Source organism: Varanus komodoensis, unplaced genomic scaffold, assembly GCF_004798865.1.
Source record: "Varanus komodoensis strain SLA01 unplaced genomic scaffold, ASM479886v1 scaffold2, whole genome shotgun sequence".
Lineage (NCBI taxonomy): Eukaryota > Metazoa > Chordata > Lepidosauria > Squamata > Varanidae > Varanus > Varanus komodoensis.
This window is the reverse complement of record NW_025335568.1, coordinates 19162749-19185953: the sequence shown is the minus strand read 5'-3', so window position 1 is coordinate 19185953 and position 23205 is coordinate 19162749. Positions and strand designations below refer to the sequence as shown.

At 42.5% G+C, this 23205-nt stretch overlaps 1 protein-coding gene across 1 annotated transcript in view; it reads right to left on the bottom strand.

Moving 5' to 3' along the window:
• Nucleotides 1–487: 487 nt before the first annotated feature.
• The window catches only part of LOC123023170 (microsomal triglyceride transfer protein), a 41736-nt gene continuing 19018 nt past the window's right edge, over nt 488–23205 (bottom strand). Inside the window, exons 8-18 of the mRNA XM_044429606.1 lie at nt 19257–19417; nt 18054–18222; nt 15940–16047; nt 14269–14481; nt 13694–13905; nt 11821–11918; nt 11602–11723; nt 9469–9696; nt 5460–5584; nt 4333–4503; nt 488–1630 (exon numbers count right to left, since the gene is read on the bottom strand). Coding sequence (XP_044285541.1) covers nt 1465–1630; nt 4333–4503; nt 5460–5584; nt 9469–9696; nt 11602–11723; nt 11821–11918; nt 13694–13905; nt 14269–14481; nt 15940–16047; nt 18054–18222; nt 19257–19417 — 1773 coding nt within the window. The 3' untranslated portion in view covers nt 488–1464. The remainder of the gene's footprint in view (nt 1631–4332; nt 4504–5459; nt 5585–9468; nt 9697–11601; nt 11724–11820; nt 11919–13693; nt 13906–14268; nt 14482–15939; nt 16048–18053; nt 18223–19256; nt 19418–23205) is intronic.

Here is a 23205-nt window from a genome sequence, read left to right as displayed (position 1 = left end):
CAGCTGGTTTCTGAATAAACAGCCAACGGCAGGGGTGGGAGAGAACCCAAAAAGGAACACTAGCATAAGGCTGCAATCTTAATGCATGGAATATATTTCACATAACAATAATGTTCAAGATTTCTGTATAATTCGCAGACTGTAACTGGGGGAAAGAGAGCTAGGATAATACATAGAACACACATGATTTGAATGCAGTAAACTGCTTTCATGCTATGTTAAAATATTTTCCATGTAACACCAAGATTTTTTTTATTTTTGCATTCTGACTAAGCAAAGTACACAACCGCATGGGAGAGGCAAACATCGCTCAGGACCATCTGCTCAGCCCCCACTGAATGGAAGTTGTCCAGAAATACATTTGTTCACTGGCACAATTCTTCCACGATTTTAAGAAAGAAAGCCTCACCTGGGCTGCACTAACAATTTTTTGAGCCATCTTGGCAAGGAACACTTCCATATGTTTTATTAGCATCCTTTTTTTAAAAAATGTGCACCAGTAAAGCCCTGATCTCTCCATATGGAGTCTGCTAGAGTAAGATGGCTGACAATCGCAGCCTAAGTGCATGCATAAAGAATCATTATTTGACTGTGTCATTTTCAAAATACTTCTCAGAAGGTCTTTTGTATTTCCTGTATGTTTGCAGCATATTTATTTATTTACACCTAACTGATGCTGAACTTTAGGCCCATAGCAGACACACGGAATGACTTGTAACCGGATCTGCTTCTGTCTTCTTTGCTGGTGAAAAGCAACTATGGAAGCTGGAGGAGGGGGGACAATTTAGAAAGGGAAATGAAATATGAAGGGGTAGGGAGTGGGTGTACCACTTCCCTCACCACTTCTCTCTCTGTGTACCATTTCCCTCACAAAATGGCTGCCATTAAGAGTACAGTTTTATGCATGTTTAGACAGAAAAAGTCTTCCAAAACCCTGCATTCCCCAGCTATTAGGTACAGAGGAGGAAAAGGACAAATACAGTACAGAATGTCTTTTCCCTCTCTAAGGCTAATAGCAGTTTTTAGGTTAGACGGAGTGATTTAAAGTTACAAAAATCAACTGGTGTGGTGGGTCAGGAAAAGACAGACAATGGGTTAAACAAAAATCCTCTCTTTGCAGTATTGTGGTATCATTCCAAAGTGACTTCACCTCCCCCAGCTACCTTTTTTTTAAAAAAAGAAAAGATGTTGGGAGATCCAAGCAGGGATCTGCTACATTGCATCCAATTGGGCTATCGGGGACTGAATTTAGTCATACTCTTTCCTTTGCTTGTTAAAAAACCCCCCAAACAACCAACTCTTAAATATAAGTCAATATGTAAACACAGTGCACACACACTCAAGGGCCTCTTGAAGTTGGTAGCAAAGTTCTCATGGACTGTCACTTTGCGCAGAGTAGATTCAGGCCCTCGGCTAGCACAGCAGTCAGCCATCTGTGGTCACAGGGACGACTGAGCACCCATCTCAAAACCAGCTTGAGGACTCGGACTGGCTGCTGAAAACTTCCCTGCACATGTGGAAATTCTCCTGGTGAAGGGGATACTCGGAACCTGCCAGCAGCCTCACTTTTCCTTTCCGAGAGATGTAAGGTTTTCCAGATGGTAGACTTTCGTATTTAGTTATGTATTGCCTGCAAAACAAACCCAGTGACATTATGATATACAATATCTGGAATATGTCTTCTTAATATTCCTGTTCCAAAATCAGGGCACCTACATGTCGAAAGGCACTTTGGCAAAACAGATTAATGCATTGATATATATCAACAGCCTCACTGTTGCTTAACCCCAGAAATATTTTTAACGTATTAAGGAAGCATCTGGTTACAGTTTATGGTCTAACATTTTTTGCTGAATTTCATGCAGCCTTTGGCCTAATTTCAAAATCCCTGCAAGCAACCAGTCAAGCCCTCAGCTGTCCTTCTCAAGCAGCCCATTGAGCAGGAAGGAAGAGGGACAGAGAAGGGGCGACAGAAAGAGGAGGAGAGAGAAAGTGGTGGCAACAAGAGAGGGATGGAAAAGCATGCCGTGCCCACTTCTAGCTTAGGCCCATTCATCACTGCCATGCAGCCCTGCCAACATGTCCCTGAACAAAGTTAGCTGTCGTGCCTGATGCCCCAACAGAGGCAGCACCTCACGAGGAGGTCTTGTGCTTGAGACCCTGTACCCAAATGTCAACCCCACAACCTAACTTGGGAATGGCTGAGCAGATAGCCGTACCTCATCCTGACCCTTTACCCATTGAGCAAACACCCGGGCCTACATCAAAGAAAGAGTTAGCATCTGACTTCTAAAGACCTTAACAGTAGAGCTTATCTGTAGTGTTGTAAATCTCGTAGACAAGTAGCAATAAAAGACTTTAGTTTTATTGCCCGTGAGCTTGTGGGTTGTTTATACGTTGAGCCATTCTCAACAGTAGCCCAGAAAGGTTCTCCATGCCTGTTCTATAGATATATCACGGTGAGTTCTGTGTTCTCTTCCAAACTGGAGGTTGGAATTCACTCCTCCTTTGGTGCACTCTCCAAGAGTTCTTGCAGGATGCATCTTCTTACTATGTACCAGCCACCTTATATAAAGAACAGCCACACTGGGAATTCTGTGTGTACAGCTCTTGTTACTCCATCTCAAGATGCATCCTATAGGGCTGGAAGAGGCCTCAGAAAAGGCTGGTGCACTTAGGACATGTTGAGATGCTAGGAAGGTTTGTGAAGGAGCAAGTTGGTGAAATTTGCTTTTGAGTAAACATGCTTAGGAGTGCACTGTTAATTTAGAAGAAAAAAGCCAACCAAGTGGGGACATGATAGAAGTTTATCATATTATGTGCTATGGAGAGAGAGTGGACTTCTCAAAAATCACTCAAGGAGTCAGAATTATTCAGTGAAAGTGACTGGCAGAAAATTCAGGACCAACCAGGGAAAACCCTTCTTTAAACAATGTGCAATTAATTTGGGAATTTGCTACTTATTAATATTTATATATTTATAAATTTCTGCTGTGCCTGTGCAAGAAGCCCAAGGTGGATTACCTGGTCCTGCTCCTGCTCTGCTTCATTTTATCCTCATAACACCCTGTGATCTAGATTAAGCTGAGAATCTGTGATTTGCCCAAAATCACTGAATAAGTTTCATGGCTAAGTGGGGATTAGAAACTGGATTTCCCAAGTCCCAGCCTACTCTGACTATAACATTACACTCACACCTGCCTAGTGGGCTGCTTGGGGAGGGACACATCTTGCCACATATGATGGCCACCAGCAGAGATGCTTTTAAAAAGGGGTTCTACCAATTCTGTAAAAGTAGGTCCATGGGGCACAGTAAAATGGGCAGTGTACCCATTTTCGAAGGCCTTCTTCCAGGTGTTTCATCTTGGAATTTGACAAGAAGGGAGGGGACTTTCTTAGTGGCAACTGCCCATTATGGAATGTACTTCCCATCAGGGCCCACCTGGCACCAACACTGTTATCTTTTTGGCACCAAATTAAGACTATCCTCTGCTCCTAAGCATTTGGCAGACCAGGATAGGCTTATAATTATATCATGGGATAGTGTTTGAATCTCTATGTGTGACTGTGTGTACCCTCTCAGTGTTTGTAGCTAAACTATTTCCATATTAGCACAATACTGTATTTTTACAGTTTTAAATCACTGTAAACCACCCAGAAAGCTTTGGCTATTAGGTGGTATAGAAATGTAATAAATACAATAATATAAGGCACAAGTGCCTTTTCATTCCAGTGCCTTACACTGGAAATGCCTCTGTGAGACACTCTGGAATCAATTTTGATGAACAACAGTCCAGAAATATTTTAAATAAATAAAATAAAACAAGGCATGCATCGCCCTTTGTTTTCCACTATAAAGCTTAAGCAATATTGATCATGCACAGCTTTGTTTCATGTTTAAAATGTAAGGTGCTGGACCTCTAGCGTTTCTGACAGACCGGAGCTGAGCACAAGTGATCCACAGCCTGATCTCAGCTCCTATTGTCATGTAAGAAACGTAAGGAGGCTCCTGCTGGATTAGTCCCCAAGCCTATGTGGTCCACTAGACGGCTTTCGTCCGGGGCCAGCTGGGATCCCACACACACAGGCAGAAGCACAATACCAGCCTTCCACGCATGCTCACCAGCAAGTGAGCTGCCTCTGGATGTGGATGGGAGATGCAGTATCATTAGCAGCCGTCAATTGCCTTACCCTTGATCATCTACGAAAGCCATCCAGTTGGTGCCTGCACTGTGCTGCACTAGGCCTGGTGGCAGAAAGCAAAAGGAAGCCACTGCGACACCCCCTTCTGTTGCACAACAGCATCAACCAAGAGTTCCTGCCAATGCCTACCTGAGTGGACTTTCGGTTCTGTCCATCTGCAGGCACACTAAAAAGGGGTACTGTGAAAACTGCACCGTGGAGATAAAATCCAGGGTTGCTTCGACTTCAGAGGTAGTTTCCATGCCAGCCTTCACAAAGGAGGCATCCACAACAATGTTGCCAACAATTGCCACGGCTCCCCTAAAAGAAGAGTTTGAGAAACAAGCAGATGTAATGTCCCATACTGGAGGGTACTGTAACAACTGAACTGTCCCTCCCTCCAATAACATTTAGGCCAGGTTCACTATGTCATCATGGTGCCATCCCATCCTGCTGCTTTCTCCCCCTCTTTCTCACAGGGAGGGCTCACATGATACATGTCAGATGCTTTAAAAGCTCACAAGATAACTTTTAGCATAAAGGAGACTCAATTCCGTTCTTTCCAAAGATTTTGAGGGGGCATCCTTTCCCAGTGTCCAATTCATTTTGACACTGTTCTCAAGGTACTGCCATCTCAGGAGCATGCAAAATTAGTACCAATTCCCCAGGAAATTACCTACTCTAGGAATTACCCTCTCTACCCCACCCTGGGGAATCTCCACCAATTCCACCACTTCTAACTCCTCTCCGTGTCTCAGATTAATAAGCCCATGCCCACTCCCAAATGGACTGAGCATGCCCTCGTTTGAAAGCCAGACGAGGATATCAGATGGAGGAAAGAGGGCTCTTTCAGTAACCGCTCCAACATCTCTTTTCCTCTGCCAACCATATACCAAAGCCTAATGCTGAGTACCTTTCAGATCCAGTGCAAAAGCTCTGGGGCGGAATGGTTTAATGTGTACTAGCTTTACCTATTTGCAGTGTACCCTTACGCATATCTACTCAGAAATAAGTGCCACTAAGTTTAATGGGGCTTACTTCCAGGTAAGAGCGCCACATCTTAATGGTTCAATTGGATTTGTGTTTTCCCACATTTCAAGAACAAGCAAGCAAAAACAAACCCCACAAAGAAAGATGATCTATTCCCTGTTCGTAACATTTTTCCAAATGACTATTTCTGTCTAAAACATGGACATTGTTCAGCTTTCTGTATTTTAATTGGGTTTTAAATCCTCCTGTTGATAATGTAATTTGATGCTCAAAGTTAGATAACTCACCGATTCTTAACATTGGTTTTAGATTCTCTATACCAAAGGCTGAATTCCATTCCTCCTGAAATATCGATGGCCATGCCTCCCTGAAATTCAGTGCTGCACGACAGGCCAGATTGTAGCTGGATGACCTAACAGCAGAAGCATAGGAAATGCATCAGGCCTTAGTTTGCTAAATGGAATGGCATGCCTACTGTGACTCCATCTTTGGCATTTCTGCTATGTATGTATGGATGGATGGATGGATGGATGCTGTGGATGCTCAGGCAGCGGGAAGCATTTCACTAGGACAGTAGCCAAGCTTTTACTGATTCTTCTCCTTTTCAAAGCAATGAAATGAAGACGGAAAATTATCCCTGTACATGCACATCTATGCACACAGCCAAATTGGTCATTTTCCTTGGTCAAGTCAAGGGAGCTCTGCAGATTGGCAGAGGGGGCTTTTTTATACAAAGCACTTATTACATGCTTATCCTTCCCTATTCAGGGTTGCTTACAGGAGATTTAGAGCATTTCTAAAGCATGAAGGGCTGGTCATATATAACCTTAGTTAGTTGTGATGCTCTGGTTTGCTCCTGTGTCTCATGAGTACACTTAGAGAGTCCTTCATATGAGTATATTTTTGTTTCTGTTTTTTTTAGAGTTGGGAGAATGCATCCTTTAAGTATACAAGTGAAATAAACCCTGATTCTTCTTGTGTAGTTGCACTGCCCCAGTCCAGCAGAACTTTTCTTCTTTATGTTCTTTTCCCATTTCAAGCACAATGATCTCACATGGCACAGGCAACCCAAGAAACATTGTCAAGGAAAAAGGCACCTGTGTCACCTCTGCCACTTCCTTTCACAAGCTTTCCTCATTTGGACATCCCAGCCGCGCAGCACCAGCTAAATGCAGAAGCGACCATACATGGGACTTCTAATCATTAGGTAGTGTGAGGTAGGAGATGCCTGGAGCTCTGAGCATTGGCAGGACATGCCATTCAGCCTGCTCTGCAGCCCATAAACTAGCCTGAAGTTCCCAGGTACCACAACAGATGCTATCCTAAGCTTCTCTGTGTGGGTTGAGGGGAAATCATCTTGTCCTTTCCCCAGAGAGCAAAATGTCTTGACCATACTGGTCAAGATGTCTTAGAAACAGCTTCTATTTTGCCATGTATTGCTTCGGATGCTTACTAATGCTGGCCCCAAAGGGCAGAATTTTAAAATCAAGTACAAACAAGCATGTACACATGTGCTCAGTTTTTCCAGCTAATGCAGCCTCTTCATCAACTTTCAGGTCGAGAAGATACATCCCATCTCACCCCATTCAAATGTTACATGTGAGAAAATAGATTGGCTTTTAAATTAGGGCGCTGCAAATCACAGGGCTCCCTGTCTGTCCTCAAAAGCATCGAGCCACATACAGCAAGCACAAAAGAGCTGCTGCAGGAAAAGCCCAGCAGTTTTCCTCATAATTCTGCAAGAGCCATGGCTTTGTGAGGAGAGCCTTTTCTGCCATGACCGGAGCTTGCATCTTTTGCAGCTGGACTAGAACTCCATTGCACAGAGACAATTTTGGAAGCGATAACAGTTCAGGGTCAGGGCAAGTCATTTCATTTGAATGCTGATGGACAGCCAAGATTTTAAAGTTCACACAGCTTGCAAATCACATTAACTTTATATATAGCTGCCCAACATAGCATAAAACAAGGTGCGATACAGCCTAAACCAGTGCTTGTTGACTCAGAAGTCCCACTGAGGTCAATGAAGATTTACTCCCCAGTAAATGTGCATTGAATCACAGCATAGCAATGCAATCTTATGACTATTTATTAGGAAGTAATTCATACACTGCCTTCAATGAGGGTTTATCCTGGGTAAGTGGCCCAGAAGTGCGGTCCCAATCTACTTTTTTAAAAAAATCTTTTAAAAGATTTTTTACTTTTTGTACAAAAAGTTACTTTTTTGTAAATGGCAAACTATTAGGAAGGGCAAGCATAAAGATGCATTATCCAGGGTAAATCCTCATTGAAGACAGTTTCTTCTTAATAAATATGCATACGACTGCATGGTCATGCTTTCATTATGAGCTTCTCTCTCCCCTCCATTGCTTTGTTTTGCTTCACACTGAAACCTCTTCCTCAAGAGGTTCATTCCAAGTCATCCAGAACCCAGGTCAAGGATTACACCCCCAAAGGCCTCAGAGAATTGGAAGCCTGGAGAACTGAAGTAGGTAGTTCTGTATTCATGGTGAAGCAGCCATCTGGGCATGTTCTAGGAGCTTGTGATATTACAAGCCCACTTTCCCAAGAGCATCCAATTCTTTAAACACTGAGCAGAACATAATAATATAAAGGACAAATGTGCCAGCAGCATTTTATTCGATTGTTCTTGGTGATAGAAAAACCCTGAAGCAAAACAGATGTGCCAATTAGCCTTCCGCTAGGTTTTGTCAATGGGCTTGTCACAGGCAGAGGGAGCTTGGGTCACTCCATGGGGGAGAACAGCATGGTAGATTCTCTTCTTGAGGAATACGTGTATGTGTGCTACATTACCGTAGATCCTGACCTCCATCCTTTTCTACTGATCCTTTGCCACTATTGCCAAGAGAAAGGAACTGGATGCCATTAAAGTCAATGGCACATTTAAGAATCACTCAATAGAGTTGCTGTCCCAAGCACCTAGACATCACCACCACCACCACCTCCTTCTTCTCACAGCTATGATTATCTATGGCGACTTGCCTTTTAAGGCCCGATTATAGGCAGCAGAGGCAAAAAGATTTGTCACTTGGCAGTCAGATGTACTTCAAGTGGGCTGAGGATTTATCTTAAGAATTAGGTGGGTTGAATAAAGCTTGTAAAAAGGATCCTCTTCCTCCCTTGACTATATGTGGTTGGTAGTTGCCATTACTGTTAACGGTTCTTTATATCCAGTTGACTCAAAATGTCAGGTTTATTTTGTTGGTAGAGTCACTGTTGCACTACATATGCATCCCACATTTGTTACAAGGAACTAAAGATGGTGTACATCACAATCCTGTTGTCTGGACTGCAAGGCTCATGCTTACTAAGGATGATGGGACTTGCAGTCCACTATATCTGAAGGCCACCAGCCTGGGAAAAGCTGGTATATGTAGTTCCCATCCACTCCATTTGATCCTAACAATAACCCTGCTGGGTAAGGTTGAAAAAGAGGAATTGACTCAAGTTTACACAGGGAGCTTCTTGGCAAGGGTTGTGAACCTGGGTGTTCCATGGATTAGTCCAACACTCCTCCCACAGTATCACACTCGGTGATGATGGTTCCTTCAAGTGTTTAAACAAATAGGTAAGTTTTGTCTGTCCTATATTTCCCAGTAGATAACAACATGGATCATTGCAAATCAAAAATAATCAAACAATTTAGAACGACTCATCCAAGACATAAAGCGGAACTCCACAACCAACTGCAAAGCAGCCACACCTGTGTGCTTCCACCAAAGCATAAAATAATTGCACCCCCCACCATAAAGTGTACAACTAAGGAGCCCCTAATTCAGATTGCGTGGCATGGGGCGGTAGTTTTCCACCCCCAGCTTGCAGGACTTTGTACTTCACTGCCAGCTCACATGAAGACACAGACATGCATACACATGGAGCTGCCTGCTCTTTTGGATTCCCCTTGTGGGTTGTCCATAGGGGCTGTGGCCAGTCCTGGCATTAGGCAGATGAGGCAGCTGTCTCAGGCAGCAGATTCTGGGTGTCATGAAAGAACCACAAAGGGTTACTTATTTTTAATTGTATTTAACCGGCAGGAATAGGGAGAGGTGCTTGGAGGATCTGCAGCCTCCTGCCAGAATTACTTGGCTGGCTTTGGGTACTCTGTGCCTTGACTGGGGTCAGTCGGAGGCACCATTTGCTGCTCTGCCTCCAGGAGCAGAACACGTTGGGCTAGTCCTTGTCACAGTGAGCTCTTAACATTTCATCATTTACCATGGAGTAACAAATGTTACCTATGTTTGAAAGGAACGTAAGTGTCCAGTATATAGTGCTTACCTGTGAGTAATCCGTGAGGAGGATAAGGCCTTTCACTACATTTATGGGATCTCCAGTGGCCGAAAACATTTTAGACATTAAATCGCCATACCCTTGGAAAAAGGTAACTGGTCTAAGTTGAACATCAAACATGATTGCTGACATGCCAGCAAAGGATTCCAGGTTTTCTTCACCCTCATCTGGAGATGCTGCTATAATGGATTCCAGGCCCTGAGCTTCAATTACCACCTACAAGGGGAGAAGGAAGGCTCACATGATGACAGCTGACCAGCTTCACCCAAACACATCATAATCAGGCACAGTTCAGCCCCAGACCTGCTAAGTTGCCTGCATCGTTTGCTTGTAGACTGTGCCCTAATGTTGGCTCAGGGGTGACCCAATGAGGATCAAGGCAGGCTTCTCTAAAGAAAAGACTACCGGAGGCATTATAGTGGTCCTCAAAGATCTGAAGGACAGTCAGGCAGAAGACAGAGCAGAGCTGGTCTGCTCCAGAGGGCAGGACCAGAAGCAATGGGTAGACACTGCAGAGAAGCACACTCTGACTGAACAGTAGAAGAAACTTCCTAATGTTAGCAGCTGCTCAGCAGTGAGATAGGCTGCCTCAGGAGCTGATAGGTTCTCCACTGGAGGAGGAAATTAAACAGAGGTTTTTTTATTATTATTATTAAAACATTTTTATGCCGCCCCATTCTCCGAAGCCTCGGGGCGGCTTACATAGGTTAGATGGCCATCTATCAGGGATACTGTACTTGCATCATGTATAGCAGATCCTAGAAATGGCAGGGCAGAGGGAGTTCAACTAGATGACCTACAAGATCCCTTCCAATTCTATTATTCTATCCAAGTTTGATAGGTACATGTTGGCACTCCAAGATGAAAAAGCTGCACCTGCTCCAATTTCCACTTCTGTACATTTATTAAAGATACAGGAGGTTTTTTCTCTCTGGCCAGTCTCTCTACGGTTTAAACAAAAAAAAAAAAAAACCCTTATGAAATTAAAAGAAAAAGAAAAATGGATGGTGATACCACTGCTAAAACAAACCTTAGTTCAGGACACTCCCTTAAGGAAGGTGACAAAATTATATGAGCGAACATACCCTTTATGCTTTGGAATCTCTATTTATAAAATTCAGGTGATTAAAAAATATCCTGTGAATTGTGGTGCTGGAGGAGACTCCTGTGAGTCCCTTGGACCGCAAAGAGATCAAACCAGTCAGTCTTAGAGGAGATAAACCCTGAGTGCTCTTTAGAAGGCAAGATACTGAAGATGAAACTCAAATACTTTGGCCATTTGATATTCTTATTAGAAGGAAGGACTCACTGGAGAGGAGCCTAATGCTGGGAATAATTGACAGCAAAAGGAGAAGGGGACGGCAGAGGATGAGGTGGCTAGATGGATCACTGAAGCAGTCGGTGTGAGCTTAGGTGGACTCCAGGGGATGGTGGAGGACAGGAAGGCCTGGAGGAATGTTGTCCATGGGGTCGTGGTGGGTCAGGCACAACTTCGTAAATAACATAAGGTAACATAAATTCACACATAATGCTGAACCATAGTGTGGTTTGTTGAATCTGGTTTATTGTGGTATCTGAACTCATCCCTAGAAACCAGCCATAGTTTGTTTACCAGCTACAAACCACAAATAAAATTCATGGATTTTTTTTTTTTTTTTTTTGGCTTATGAAGTATGGCTGTTTATCCTGTGGCTTGTCCCTGTGTCTGAACCCAGATCTGTGACTTATCCCTGCTTTTTTGCACAGAGGCACTCAGCAAAACTAATCTGCCTGAAAACAAAATGCTCTCATAGGTGGGAAAATGAGTGGGAGGGAAAGAAACCAGAAATAGGAAAAACAAGCCAAGGTTTGTCTGCTAGTCTAACAGGACAGTTCATAGCTAAAGCAACCAACTGTGGTTAACATAAACTATGACTTAACGGTATGTGCAAACATAGCCATAGTCTAGCCTGGCATAAGGCAGCTTTTCCTGGTTCCCACTAGAACGTAGTAACCCTACCAGCTATTATACCACAGTGACTCTCAGAATAGTGCAATAGTGCATTCAAGTTATATTTGGTCCAAGCTACAGAGTTTGGCTCTTACTGATGAGTTATTATTCCAGCTGTGCTTGGGACTTACCTGGTTGGCATGAAGGTGAGCATGTTTATTGAAAAGGAGCACATTCAGGTTACTTCTTCTTAAGATGCCAGAGCCAGAATAGAGGATGTCAAGGCTATATGTGGATGACACATCTGGTCCACCTGGATTAAACAGAAGCACATATTGTAATTATTTTTGATGCAACTGAACATCAAGAAATATTAATAGGATTGGCTGTCTAGTTTGTTAGTTACATACGTGTTAGGTACCCAGAGAAGGCTGAAGAAGAACCCATCTTTGAGAATCGGTCATAATTATTAATAAGTGTGTCCTTCAGAACTCTGCGGATCATTTTGCTGTAACACATAAAATGTCTTTAATCCTTCTGTAAGGAATCTTAACAAGAGCCATGATGCTGGAGAAGGAAGGGCTTGTGTTACCTTAACAGAACAATCCAAACTCTACTGAAACCATAAGGTAAAAAATGCCAGTGTTGCATTGGCCTACATATTTTTAAATTCTCATATGCTAAAGCTGCTTAAACTCATGGTTAAGGGTCAGTGAACTTAGAACTGTTAAAGGGGTCCTGTCATTTGATAGGAATGTTCCCTCAAAGATACATTACAATTCACTGTTAAAATAAAACTAAATAAATGTTAGGCTTCAATCCTATGCACATTTCTCAACAGTATGCCCCACTGAATATGGTGCAGCTTTACTTTCAAGGAAACATGCATAGGAATAGACTATTCTAAACCGTGGAATATTGAATCAGGTATAACTGGTACTTTCTGATTCTATAGATCTTCACTTTGCAAAGACAAGCCTCTTGAGCATACAAGCTTTTGTTAAAACTAAGCAATTAGATAGCTATATTTTACTAACAATAATGAAAATAGAACAATTTTAGCATTCTGTACACCTGACTTGTAAAACTGCTAATTTATTGAAGGAATTATCTGGTCAGAGAAACAGAAATTGTCTAGTGGAAGAAATATTAAGAATGGCAATTATGAAGCTATGGGGAAACACTGAAGAGATTCGCTGTGCATGGATGTGAAGCTATTAAAGCACTCTACAATCATTCCAGCTGGACCACAGATACAGGATTTCTCAGGATCTGGAAAGGCAATTGGATTTGTACTTTCCCAAACTAAATAAGGAAGGACAATTGAATGATTTTAAATGTTGTATCTTCTCACAGAGTCTCTTCTTTCTTTTAGAACAAATAAACAGCTGCTCAATAGGAAATACCAATCAGAGATTTCTGCCTGAATAGTGCTATCATTTCATGCCATTCATCACATCCGATCTCAGTCGTTCTGCTTAAACAACTAGCAAAAGTAATGCTTTTGAAAGACAGGCACAGAGGGCATAATACACCGTCTCTTACAACTGCCTGCTTTTCTGCATGCATCACCTTGCCCCAGATTATTTGCTGAGCAATGAATCGTTCATTTCCTGGGTAAGATTTCCGATTTGCATGGTGGAAAAATATGGTACGAATTGGAAAAATGGACAGCATGTATTCCTCAATCCTGATGCATTATGTGACTGCCCTGCATTTTGGAGGTATTTTCAAACTGTTACATACATGCTCATCTTTTATACAGTCACCTTTTTTGGTTGTTTTATGGACATGTTTTTTAAAAAGCAATTGAAGAGCTGTTCTAAGCACAGGGAGAGAAGGTGACCTCATGGACTTGAGGCATTTATTTTGCACTCATCATCCCTCACCCATGGAACTTTGCAGCACCTTTTCCAGAGCCTGCCCTGTGTTTTTCAGCCTTTCAACACAGCTTTTTTTAATGAGAAAAGAAGGTCTGGTATTAAACTTTAAATCATAACAAACTGAAACAAAAGCTCCATGCATTGCAATAAATCTGCTAGAGAGCAGTGGTATCACTGTGTCATCTTGTGGCTGATTATCCTGCTCATACATGGGTTTTGCTGAAAATTTATTGAACCATGGTTTTTGCTCGCAGAAGTAGACTCTCTGAAAAAGAAGCATGTATACTGGATACATGGAGAGTCCTTCCAAATCCTTTCTAAATCAGCTTCACTTCTCTTTCAAACAAGGCTTCATACAGGCATGTGTAGATACATAAATAACAAATGAAACTTGATATACCTGGCAGGCATTTCAAAACGGAGAATGTCCTGGACGAGAGAAAGCATGTACTTATTCATTTCCAGTGGCAGCTCTCCAATGGAGAGCAGGAGATTTTTCACTTCCATGAAGGAAGGGTTGTGGCTGAGGATGATGGCCGCTGCTGTGGTGCGCACGGTCTTCTCATGAACTTTACGATTCTGGTGATAAATCCTGTTCATTGTTTTCTTCACCTAATTGGAATACAATCCAGTGAGGTACATCTATAGAGTTGACAGCAGAAGAGGAGCAAGGGAATATGGACTTTCAACCACAAATAAGCATGGAGAGGCTGCTGCCTTCTCAAGCTTCCCTTATATATAGGCAACAGAGAAGAAAATTCTGTTATTGGATCAGGATCAGGATCTAGCAAGGGAATGCTCTTTGCTCAGACTTGAAGGCTTTCTGAATACAGAAAGAAATAAAGTAATAAAATGGAGAATCATGAAAACAAAAATGCCACTATTTATATGAGGGGCCTGAAAGCAGCAGGCGCCAGTGAATATATGAGTGATCCCCTTGCACTTCCTTCTCCTTATGGGCGTTTTGTTGCTTGCCTCAGTGGTGATGAAAGAGCGGTCATATCTCTGCAAAGCAGTGGCAGCCACATTGCTGATTTGTCCTTCTCCTGACTCGGCATATTTCAGAAGTGTGGGAATAGCTTCAGGCAAGAGAGCGTTCTTCAGTGCCAGCAGGTAGACCTTCACCTCATCAGCTTTCTCTGCCCTGTTCAAGCTTCCGAATATCAGTTTCTTGGCTTCCACGATAGCCTGGAAAACAAATGTGGCTGCTTTTTAATGCATTGCCACTCTGCAAAAAGAATCCACACAATCAGGTAGTGATTGTGCCTTGCAGAGCAGATCGAGATCTATTGAGGGACCTACAGAGAGATCTCTAAGTGATTTTCAGGATATCTGTAAGAGTTTTCAGCTTCCCATCATGTCACAATGAACAGCAGAAAAACCCTTTCCCTCCTAAATTAGGTTGCTGAAATCAAGGGGGCTTGGGAAACAAGCAGAATTAAATTTCTATGTGAAAAGATCCATATGTGAATTCCAGTTCAATGGTGCAAACAAATTCCTGGGCTGAGCTCATGCTCATTCTTCTTCTTCCTTATATCCATCTTCCCAAAGCTACTACTTTGTAGCTGTCCCTGGTTGGAATTCAAGTGTGAAAAAGGGTGAGCTATAAGCCTGAAGTTCACCCACCCCTGATCTACAGAACCATGGGGAAGAGGGCCTAATGGGGATATTGAAGAAACTCAAGAATCAAAATGCATGTGTACATGAGCAAATAACAGGAGTTCCTCATTGGATCTAATCAATTTGGGCTTCTCTCTACAAAGCAAGAATTGTGCATTCATGATTCTGTATTCATGGTAGGTTGTGAGAACTGCACATGATGCCATCATCCTCCAAGGCCTCTCCCATGTTTAGCTGCCATTTTTCCAGCCACCTTCACAGTGGTGAGTGTATCCTGTGTACAAGTGTTAACAATGCCAATTATATCCATTTCAATTCTAGATTGTAACACAACAAAATGTGAAAAAAAGTCAATGGGGGCATGTGTGAATACATTTGCAAGGCACCTACTGGATTGCAGGTCCCATAATTCCCTACCAGCATGCCTCATGCTGGTTGGTAATTATCGGAATTGCAGGAATGAGGAAAGCACAGATACAGGAAGGTTCGAGGTACATGGAGGAACATGAAAAAGGGCACCAACAGAAGCAAAAGGGTAAGGTTCGGTGCTTCCAGATCAACTCCTAGTGCTAACAACCAAAAGATCCTGGGTGCTTCCAAAGAGGCTTCTACCATGCAATTGTTCTGCCTCATTCACAGAATTTTTATAGGAAAGCTAGGTGCTTTCCCTTTGTAACCTTCCTATGTTTTCTTACTGATGATTCTCTCTTTTTATCACAAAAAATCCAAAAAGGAGAAAAAGGTGGAATAGTGTTCTTCATTGGGAAGCACCGACCATGTACTTTTCTGTCCTTTCCTATTTAAGGGGAGGAGGCGTTCTGGAAAGAAGAAAGATGGAAGATGCAGCAGGACAACGTGGGAAGGTTACAAATGGAAGATGACATTGTTTCAATCCATTATAAAATGCTGTGAATGAGGAAGGGGGATTGCACAATAACAGGAAGCACCCCTCTGACAGATCCTGATGATTCTCCTTTGGCTTTCAGCTCCCAGGACTCTGCTGATAGGAGAAAAGAAAATACATACCGGCAGTTTGCAGTCTCCCTTGTCACACAACTTTCGGATAAGGGCTCCAGCAACGATAATAACTGTTTCTCGGATTTCACTCTTCTCAATCTTGTGATTATATGTATTCTGTTATATAAAAAAGCAGCCATTGTTAATCTCTGCCACTGAACCAGAACCCTCTGAAATAACCTCAGAAGCCTTGGATGCATTTGTACCAGCTTTTCTGCATCTTTATTAGATTTGTCCCAGGAAAAGCCAGTGTGTATCCTACTAGCTCTCAGGTGATGTCACCACCGCAGGGCTCCACTCACAGGTTTGGCTATGAGCAAGCAAATTTCATGTTAAACAGGAATTCACTTCCCAGCAATGTTCTGTGTGGTACCCAAACAGATAGTACAAGAAATACCTGCAGTGCATCCGCTGGATAAGAATGGATGAAAGACGGCAGCCCTTCCCACTGCAAATAACCAGCCTGGCTTAGAGGTTCAGATGACAGGTTCTTTGGAACACTCATAACCTAACTATTTAGGACGATCTAACCTACCCTGAGTGAACCCATTATTTAATCAGAAACTAATAAAGAGGAGATGAGAGTTCCTTATATATGAGTTATTGTGCAAGCACAAGATCAAGGAGTGTTTTGGGAGCTGTAGTTTGGAAATGAGTAATGTGGCATGATGCCATGTGTAACCACATTGACTGGCTCCTTTTTAATTGGTGGCGTTCATGTGGCTTGCCTACATGATAATGTCATGTCATGTTTACTTGCCATCGCAGATCACCAAAGGCAAGGAGGCGGACCCTCAGCAGTGGTGACCAAGAGGGAAGTAGCCAATGAGACTGCTTCATGTAAATTTTTGGAGGGTGGGAGGTAGGACAACTGACAAGACAACGGAAAATGTAGGGTGAAGTAGGGAATCTGTATATTACTTTTCTGTTTATACTTAGGAGCTCACAATCATGAACTTAATAAAGAATTTGATATATGTTTATCCAGGCTCTCTCCAAGAGTAAGCAGCACAAAAGGAGAATTTCTGACCAATAAAGCAACTAGTTGTGGAAAATGGTGGTATCACTACTAATCACACATTACGACAACATGATAAGTAATCATGGAGAGTGTATCTTTAATTACAGATCAGGGGAGGGAGTAATTATGATCAGCGCTGCTGTGTGTAGGAATGCAAAGCTTAGGTTTCAGCTTTGCAATTTCCTTCCCCAGCCACGATCTTAATAAAACTCTTGCCTCCCCATCCCCCTTTGGTACTATTGGGAAGTTTTGCAGGATTTTTACCAAAATCATGGCCAGTGGGGAAAGACTCACAATTTAAACCTTCTTCTCCCCACAGAGTGTAGTGCTGATCACAATCTCAACACATGTGTACACACTCCTACACCCACACATACCCACCATTTGATGTTTAAAGCCACACAAGCGACTAACAATTATGTCATTATCATGAAGTAAATTAACTTCATCACTCACAAGTCCTTGTTGTTGTCCTTATATGTTTCATATTTATTTAGGGTTTTTATCCCATTTTTTTCCTTTCAAGAAACTCAGAGTAACTTACATAATCCTCCTTCTCCTCATACCAACAACTTGTGAAGTAGATTGGGCTAAGAGTCTGTGATAGGCCCAAAGTCACCCAGTGAGCTCCATGGCTGAGGGGGGACTAGAACCTGGATCTCCTGAGTCCCAGTCCCACACTCTTAACCACTATACCCCACTGGCTTTACTGAAAATAAGACCCATGTGTTAGTCATTGTTTTACTGGTTTTACTGGTCCTATGCTTTTAATGCATTAAACAATGCCCAGAGAACCTGGGTTATTGGGTGGTTTAAAAGTAAAATACATACATTGTATGTACACACGTGTGCTTGCTTTGGTAGCACATATACTAAGGTTGGAACAATACAGAGAAGATTAGTGTACATATGTACATACATGTATACATACACACTAGCAGCCCAGACCAAAGCTCATTCAGAGGTAAACTGCACAAGTTTCAAAACTCTGTTGTTTTCATGAGTGTGTCTTCAGTTCTTCTGAAAGGCTGTGCAATAACTTTTCCAGATATAATCCTTGTTCTTAGAACCACAATTAACCAGAGTTTTCTTTGGGACTTACAATTAAGGATTTGAGTAGCAACTCATTGGGGTGTGAAGCAAATCCACAGGCATAGAGGAACCGCTCCTGCAACACAGAGCCACTCTTGTTCTTGAAATCCAGAAAATCCAGCAAAGCCGCCAGAGAGGCTGAGGTCTGTGCAGAGGTTACAGCATCAACTAGCTGGGGACTGTATGATGGGAAGCAGAAGAAGTAAAGTTATCAACTGTTTATTGTAAAGCATGCTGCCTTTTTGGGAAAATATGTCTTACTGCACTTTTGGATGGAAGGTTTTGTGGTAGCTTGCTTCCTACAAGCACTGCCGAGTTTGAGTGGCTTTACACTGGTGTTGGTTTTAGTAATATGCACATTCATTTCAGGCAGAAGGAGTGCCACTTTCATCATCTAGAACACAGGTGAACAACTTATGGCCCTCCAGCTATTTTAACCTACACAACTCCTATCAACCAGTACTGAGAGAAAATGAGAGTTCCAGGCTTAAGCATCCAGAAGGTCACAAACTGATCATCTCAACCTAAAATTGTGTTGAACTACAATACCCATCATTCCCAACTAGCACGGCTATGATTATGGGAATTCTAGTTCCAACCATCTGCCCCATGCCAGAATGGGGAAGGTGAATCTACAGGCATTCAGGGAGTGGTCCAAAAGGGAAGTAAGTGCTTGTCATTGTGTTGCACCAGTCTAAATCTGGCTGTGGATTTTCCATAAAGACCAGTAAATAGTCCCTAGACAAACAACGAAATGTCTCAGCTTCTCTGTTTTCATAATACAATGGAGGAACACGGAGGTATAGTAATGCAATGAGACTGACATCAGGCCTTGGCTTAGGGTCTATATGGCACACAAATTGCCTACGAGTGCCATTTCAGATGGAAGGAAGGCATACCAGAAAGTCTAAATAACACAGGACAAAGTGGAACCCCACATGTGCATCTACTGAACAGGTTCATTTAATAGTTTGTAGCTTTCTTCCCATCCTGGTGCCTTCCAGATGGGCTGAACCGCCATTTCGTTACTCCAATCAGCTGTCTCAGGGTGGTGGGAGTCATACTTGCCAAACAGGAAAAAAATGGCCACTGTAGATACAATACTCTATAGATCTGTATAATGTGGTGGTTCCCCTTTAGTGTACATGCAAATTTAAGAGGGATATTTATGTCTCTGCGACAGAGACTGCAAAAGAAGCTGCCAACAACTTACATAATCTCTGTGCTACTTTCACTTCTCAATATCTGAAGGATTTCTTCTTTTGTAGCTTTCCGCACTTTCTGAATGAAGGACAAGAATGCTTTTGCAGCATCAGCTTTTGAAAGGCTGGCTGGTTTCAACTGTTTTCGGACAGTTTCCCACTCCTGAAAAACCTGCAAAAACAGGCATAAATAGGTGATAAATCTTTCCCATTGCTTCATGAATGTATGTACTTGTTATAATTGGTCCAAAAATTGTTAACAGACTGTATTCTAACAAGAAATAAAACAATCACTTCAGTTTTAGCCTGAATTAATAAGAAAGAGATTCTATTTCCCAAAATATTGTTGGTGGAGGCACAGGATAATTCAGATTCCCAGATCTGAGATCAGAGACAGAACTTTGATGGCAGAGCCGGGAATCCATGCTCCAGTCCTCCTGCCTCCCCCCTGAGCCACCATGGAAAGAACCATCCCAGCTACCTCTCCAGAAAATCAACCTCAGAACAGGGATAGATGGGGCATTCCAGGGAGACAGAGAGAGGTAGAGATTGGGGGCTCTGCAATGCAGTGTACCTGACTGTGCTCCATCTTCCTCTCCCCCCCCCCGCCCACTCCCCAAAGTGCTCAGCTAGAAAGAACAGGAAGGTAGAGATCACCTCTGCCACTTCTCCCACTTTGCACTGGATGCTCATAAGATTATGCTTGAAATAGGTCTGTTGAGCCAAAACAGATCCCACTGTATCCTGTTGCAACCTGCTCCATTTCTTTCCTCCCCTTTGGAACTCAGTGGGAGCCAGTGAGAAAGTAAATATGTGCTCACAAAGTTTTTTCAGGGGGAGGAACTTTAGATGTTCTGTGCCTGGCCACAAGCCATGTGACTTTTTCTGCAGCAGTTACTTTTTCTGCAGCAGATTGCAGAACACCCTCTCAGGGAGTATCTGCCTGGTCATTTTTATTTATTTCTTTATTTAATAAATTTCTAACCCGCCCTGTTAGTCATAAGGCTCTCTGGGTGGGTTACAAATTGCTTACCCTTCAACGCACAAGCCAGGCTTCTTTATTTTGTAAGGCTTTTGATTTTGGACTAACAGCTAAATATACGTTATATGCTGTGAATGCTCTTCTTGATGCTGCTTTTATTTATTTTTTAAGACTGCTATTTGTTTTGACTGTTATTTAAATATAAAGAGTCCTGTAAATAATGTCATGTTTCAGATTGAGTTAGCCTGGGGTTTTAAGCCGTCTTGAATAGCCGATACGGACAAGTAGGACTATGAATATATCCAGATAAATGAATAAAACTGAGCAGAGCTGTATTTATGCATCCCTACCTCATTCCTATATCTGTCGGTCCCTCAGTCCAGATACTGCGGTTGAATAGGGGCAGGTTTCCTTCCCCACACTGTCCTCAAATGTACCCCTTTATTTTCTTACTATAGAAGTGAATGGTGTCAAGTGCTCACACAGGGGGAAAAGCACTGCATTAAAAGGCACAGTTGCAATGAGGCTACGTGCAGTTTGCCCTTCCTGACAAGCAGCCTGTTGTGGAAGTAGATGCAGTATGTCTCTGTGCACATTCCTTCCCTTGTGTATTTCTGTGGTACACAAGCTATGCCTGTACCCACCCACTCATCATAATGTCTGGCATTTGGCTAATAATATCTCGCATAACCTATATTTAAGTTGCTTATAGGCTCTGTATATGAAAATGCAGTGCTAATTTGGTACTAGGTTTGGATGGTAATATTTTTCAGCCCAGGCTAAGTTTATTTTGAATGTGTAGTTCTGTGGACAAAACGGATACTCTGCATTTGTGTAAGAAATATTTTAAGCTTGCAGTGCTAACCGTGAGTTTTATCGGTAATTTTGTTTACTCGGTAAATAGAAAATTAAAAGGTGAGCTAGAAAACACAAAAAGTGCATATTAGCAGCTGCTTTAAGAGAAGAGGAAGACCGGCCTACAAAAGTATTTATGGAATCATTTAACAGAAGTGCTACAAGGGAGAAACCCTTGTCTGCTTTGACAGAAAAAACAACTCCCACGTCACACCCAGCAGTAGGTCTTTTTTTTTAAGGCTAAGCATGCAGAGGGCTCTCCCATGTACAGACCATCCACCAACAAATTATTGATCGGTTTGTGTCCTTACATAATAACATTCTACCCATTTTATTCATTTCTTATAAATGTTAAGAAAGGTATTCCTGTCCTATGAATGAGTAGCAAGGTACAAGTGAAAACCATAGGATCAGAAGCTCCTGAAATCAATACTAGTTAATTTAACTATCCGATGATTTATATGGGGCACAGGAAAACTGTTGAATTCAAAAATTAAGAGCAACAACACCCAGCAGTTTGCTTACCCTGCTCTGCTGAATACGATCTGATACTACATTAGTAGTAGCTTCCATCATAATTTCCATCAGAAATGATGAAGGATGTGATGGGTTACATCACTATACTACAAAGCTACCTAGGAGTAAGGTGCACTGAACCCAGTGGAATTTACTTTTGAGCAGACACACCTCCAGTTGCAGACAGCGTCTAACAACAATTTGAATCCTAGGATCTTTAACTCTGAAACCTCATCTCAACTCATCTTGAGATTTCTTCCTTTGAAACATCTTGTGGACTCTTGCCTCCATCAGGAAAACTGACAGTGTATTCTTTCAAACAGCTTCCCCTAGAGAAATTGAGTGGCTATACTGACCTATGCTATTGTGTGTGCGTGTGTGCGCGTGTTACTGTTGTTTAGCATTATTGTGGCATTCCTTGGAGAAAGCGCAGCTGTTCTTTCCAGTAACATTTGTGGCAGCTCTCCTAGCCAAGAAACTACATCAACACCAGTTCAGCCTTCGCTAAAGCACTTTAGCTCTGTAGGGTCAGTGCCGTTAAGTGACAGCAGATGATGCTATCCACAAATAGCACTGCAGTTTCAGTGACAGAGAGTTCATCTTGCCTGAATTGTAACTAAACTTAATTTGGTAATGATGAGAAGTGAGGTGGAGGCTATATCCTGTGGATTAATGACAAGCAGGGATGCGTTAATGGTCTGGGACAGAGCTGGAAACTATAAACCTCAACTGGGCATGAATGCATGACACCACAGTCAGCATTGCTTTGGAGATGTTAGGTGGGTTCACACGGAAAGATAAGCCAGAGCAGAAATGGCTTGTCATTACGTCTGAATGTGAAGCATGATTTGGTTTGGTTCCCATGAAACTAGCAGAGAAACAAAGGCTTTCAGCCCTTCATCATGGCTTGTTTGGCAGTCCAAATCCAGTTACCAAGTTTCCATGTGGGTTCCATGTTTCCACCATTGAATTTAGGGTCAAGAGTGGGCCAAGGCTATAGCAGACACTACAGCCTGCATTTTTTACCATCCTGTTCTGCCTGGCAACTGTCTCAAAGACTGCCACACTGATGGACTGCCTCACACTGCTTTTTCCCTGTGTCCACGCACTGCCTTCTGGATCCCCGGCTGTCACTTCGGAATCTAGCTGGCAGCAGTGCATCATGGTACGCCTCTTCCAGCAGCAGTGGCTGTGGAGACCGCTGTGATTCGCACTCTGGTCTGATGCCCACCCTTTACTGGAGCGCTGCTTGGAAATGGTTCCTATATTTTCCATCCATTTTCATGGGGATTTTCAGAAGGGGGAAAGTCTAGTATTAAATTTTAAACTGGAACAAAAGTCCTAGGAGAAGATGCAAATCCACTATAGTGGCACAATACTACAGTGCCACCTCGTGGTTAGTTAACAGAATGTATAGATAGGCAAAGAACTACAAACTTGAGGAAAAAACTGTAAAGGATGCATTTTTCCTGCCACCATGACAGTAGCAGTGGAAGCCTCAGGAAAGCAGGCAGCTAAACCCCTCAGGCCAACCTCTCATCCAAATGCTTTCTGTAACAGCAGGAAGTCGGTGGTGGAAATATTCACTGAGAAAGTCTCTCCCACTT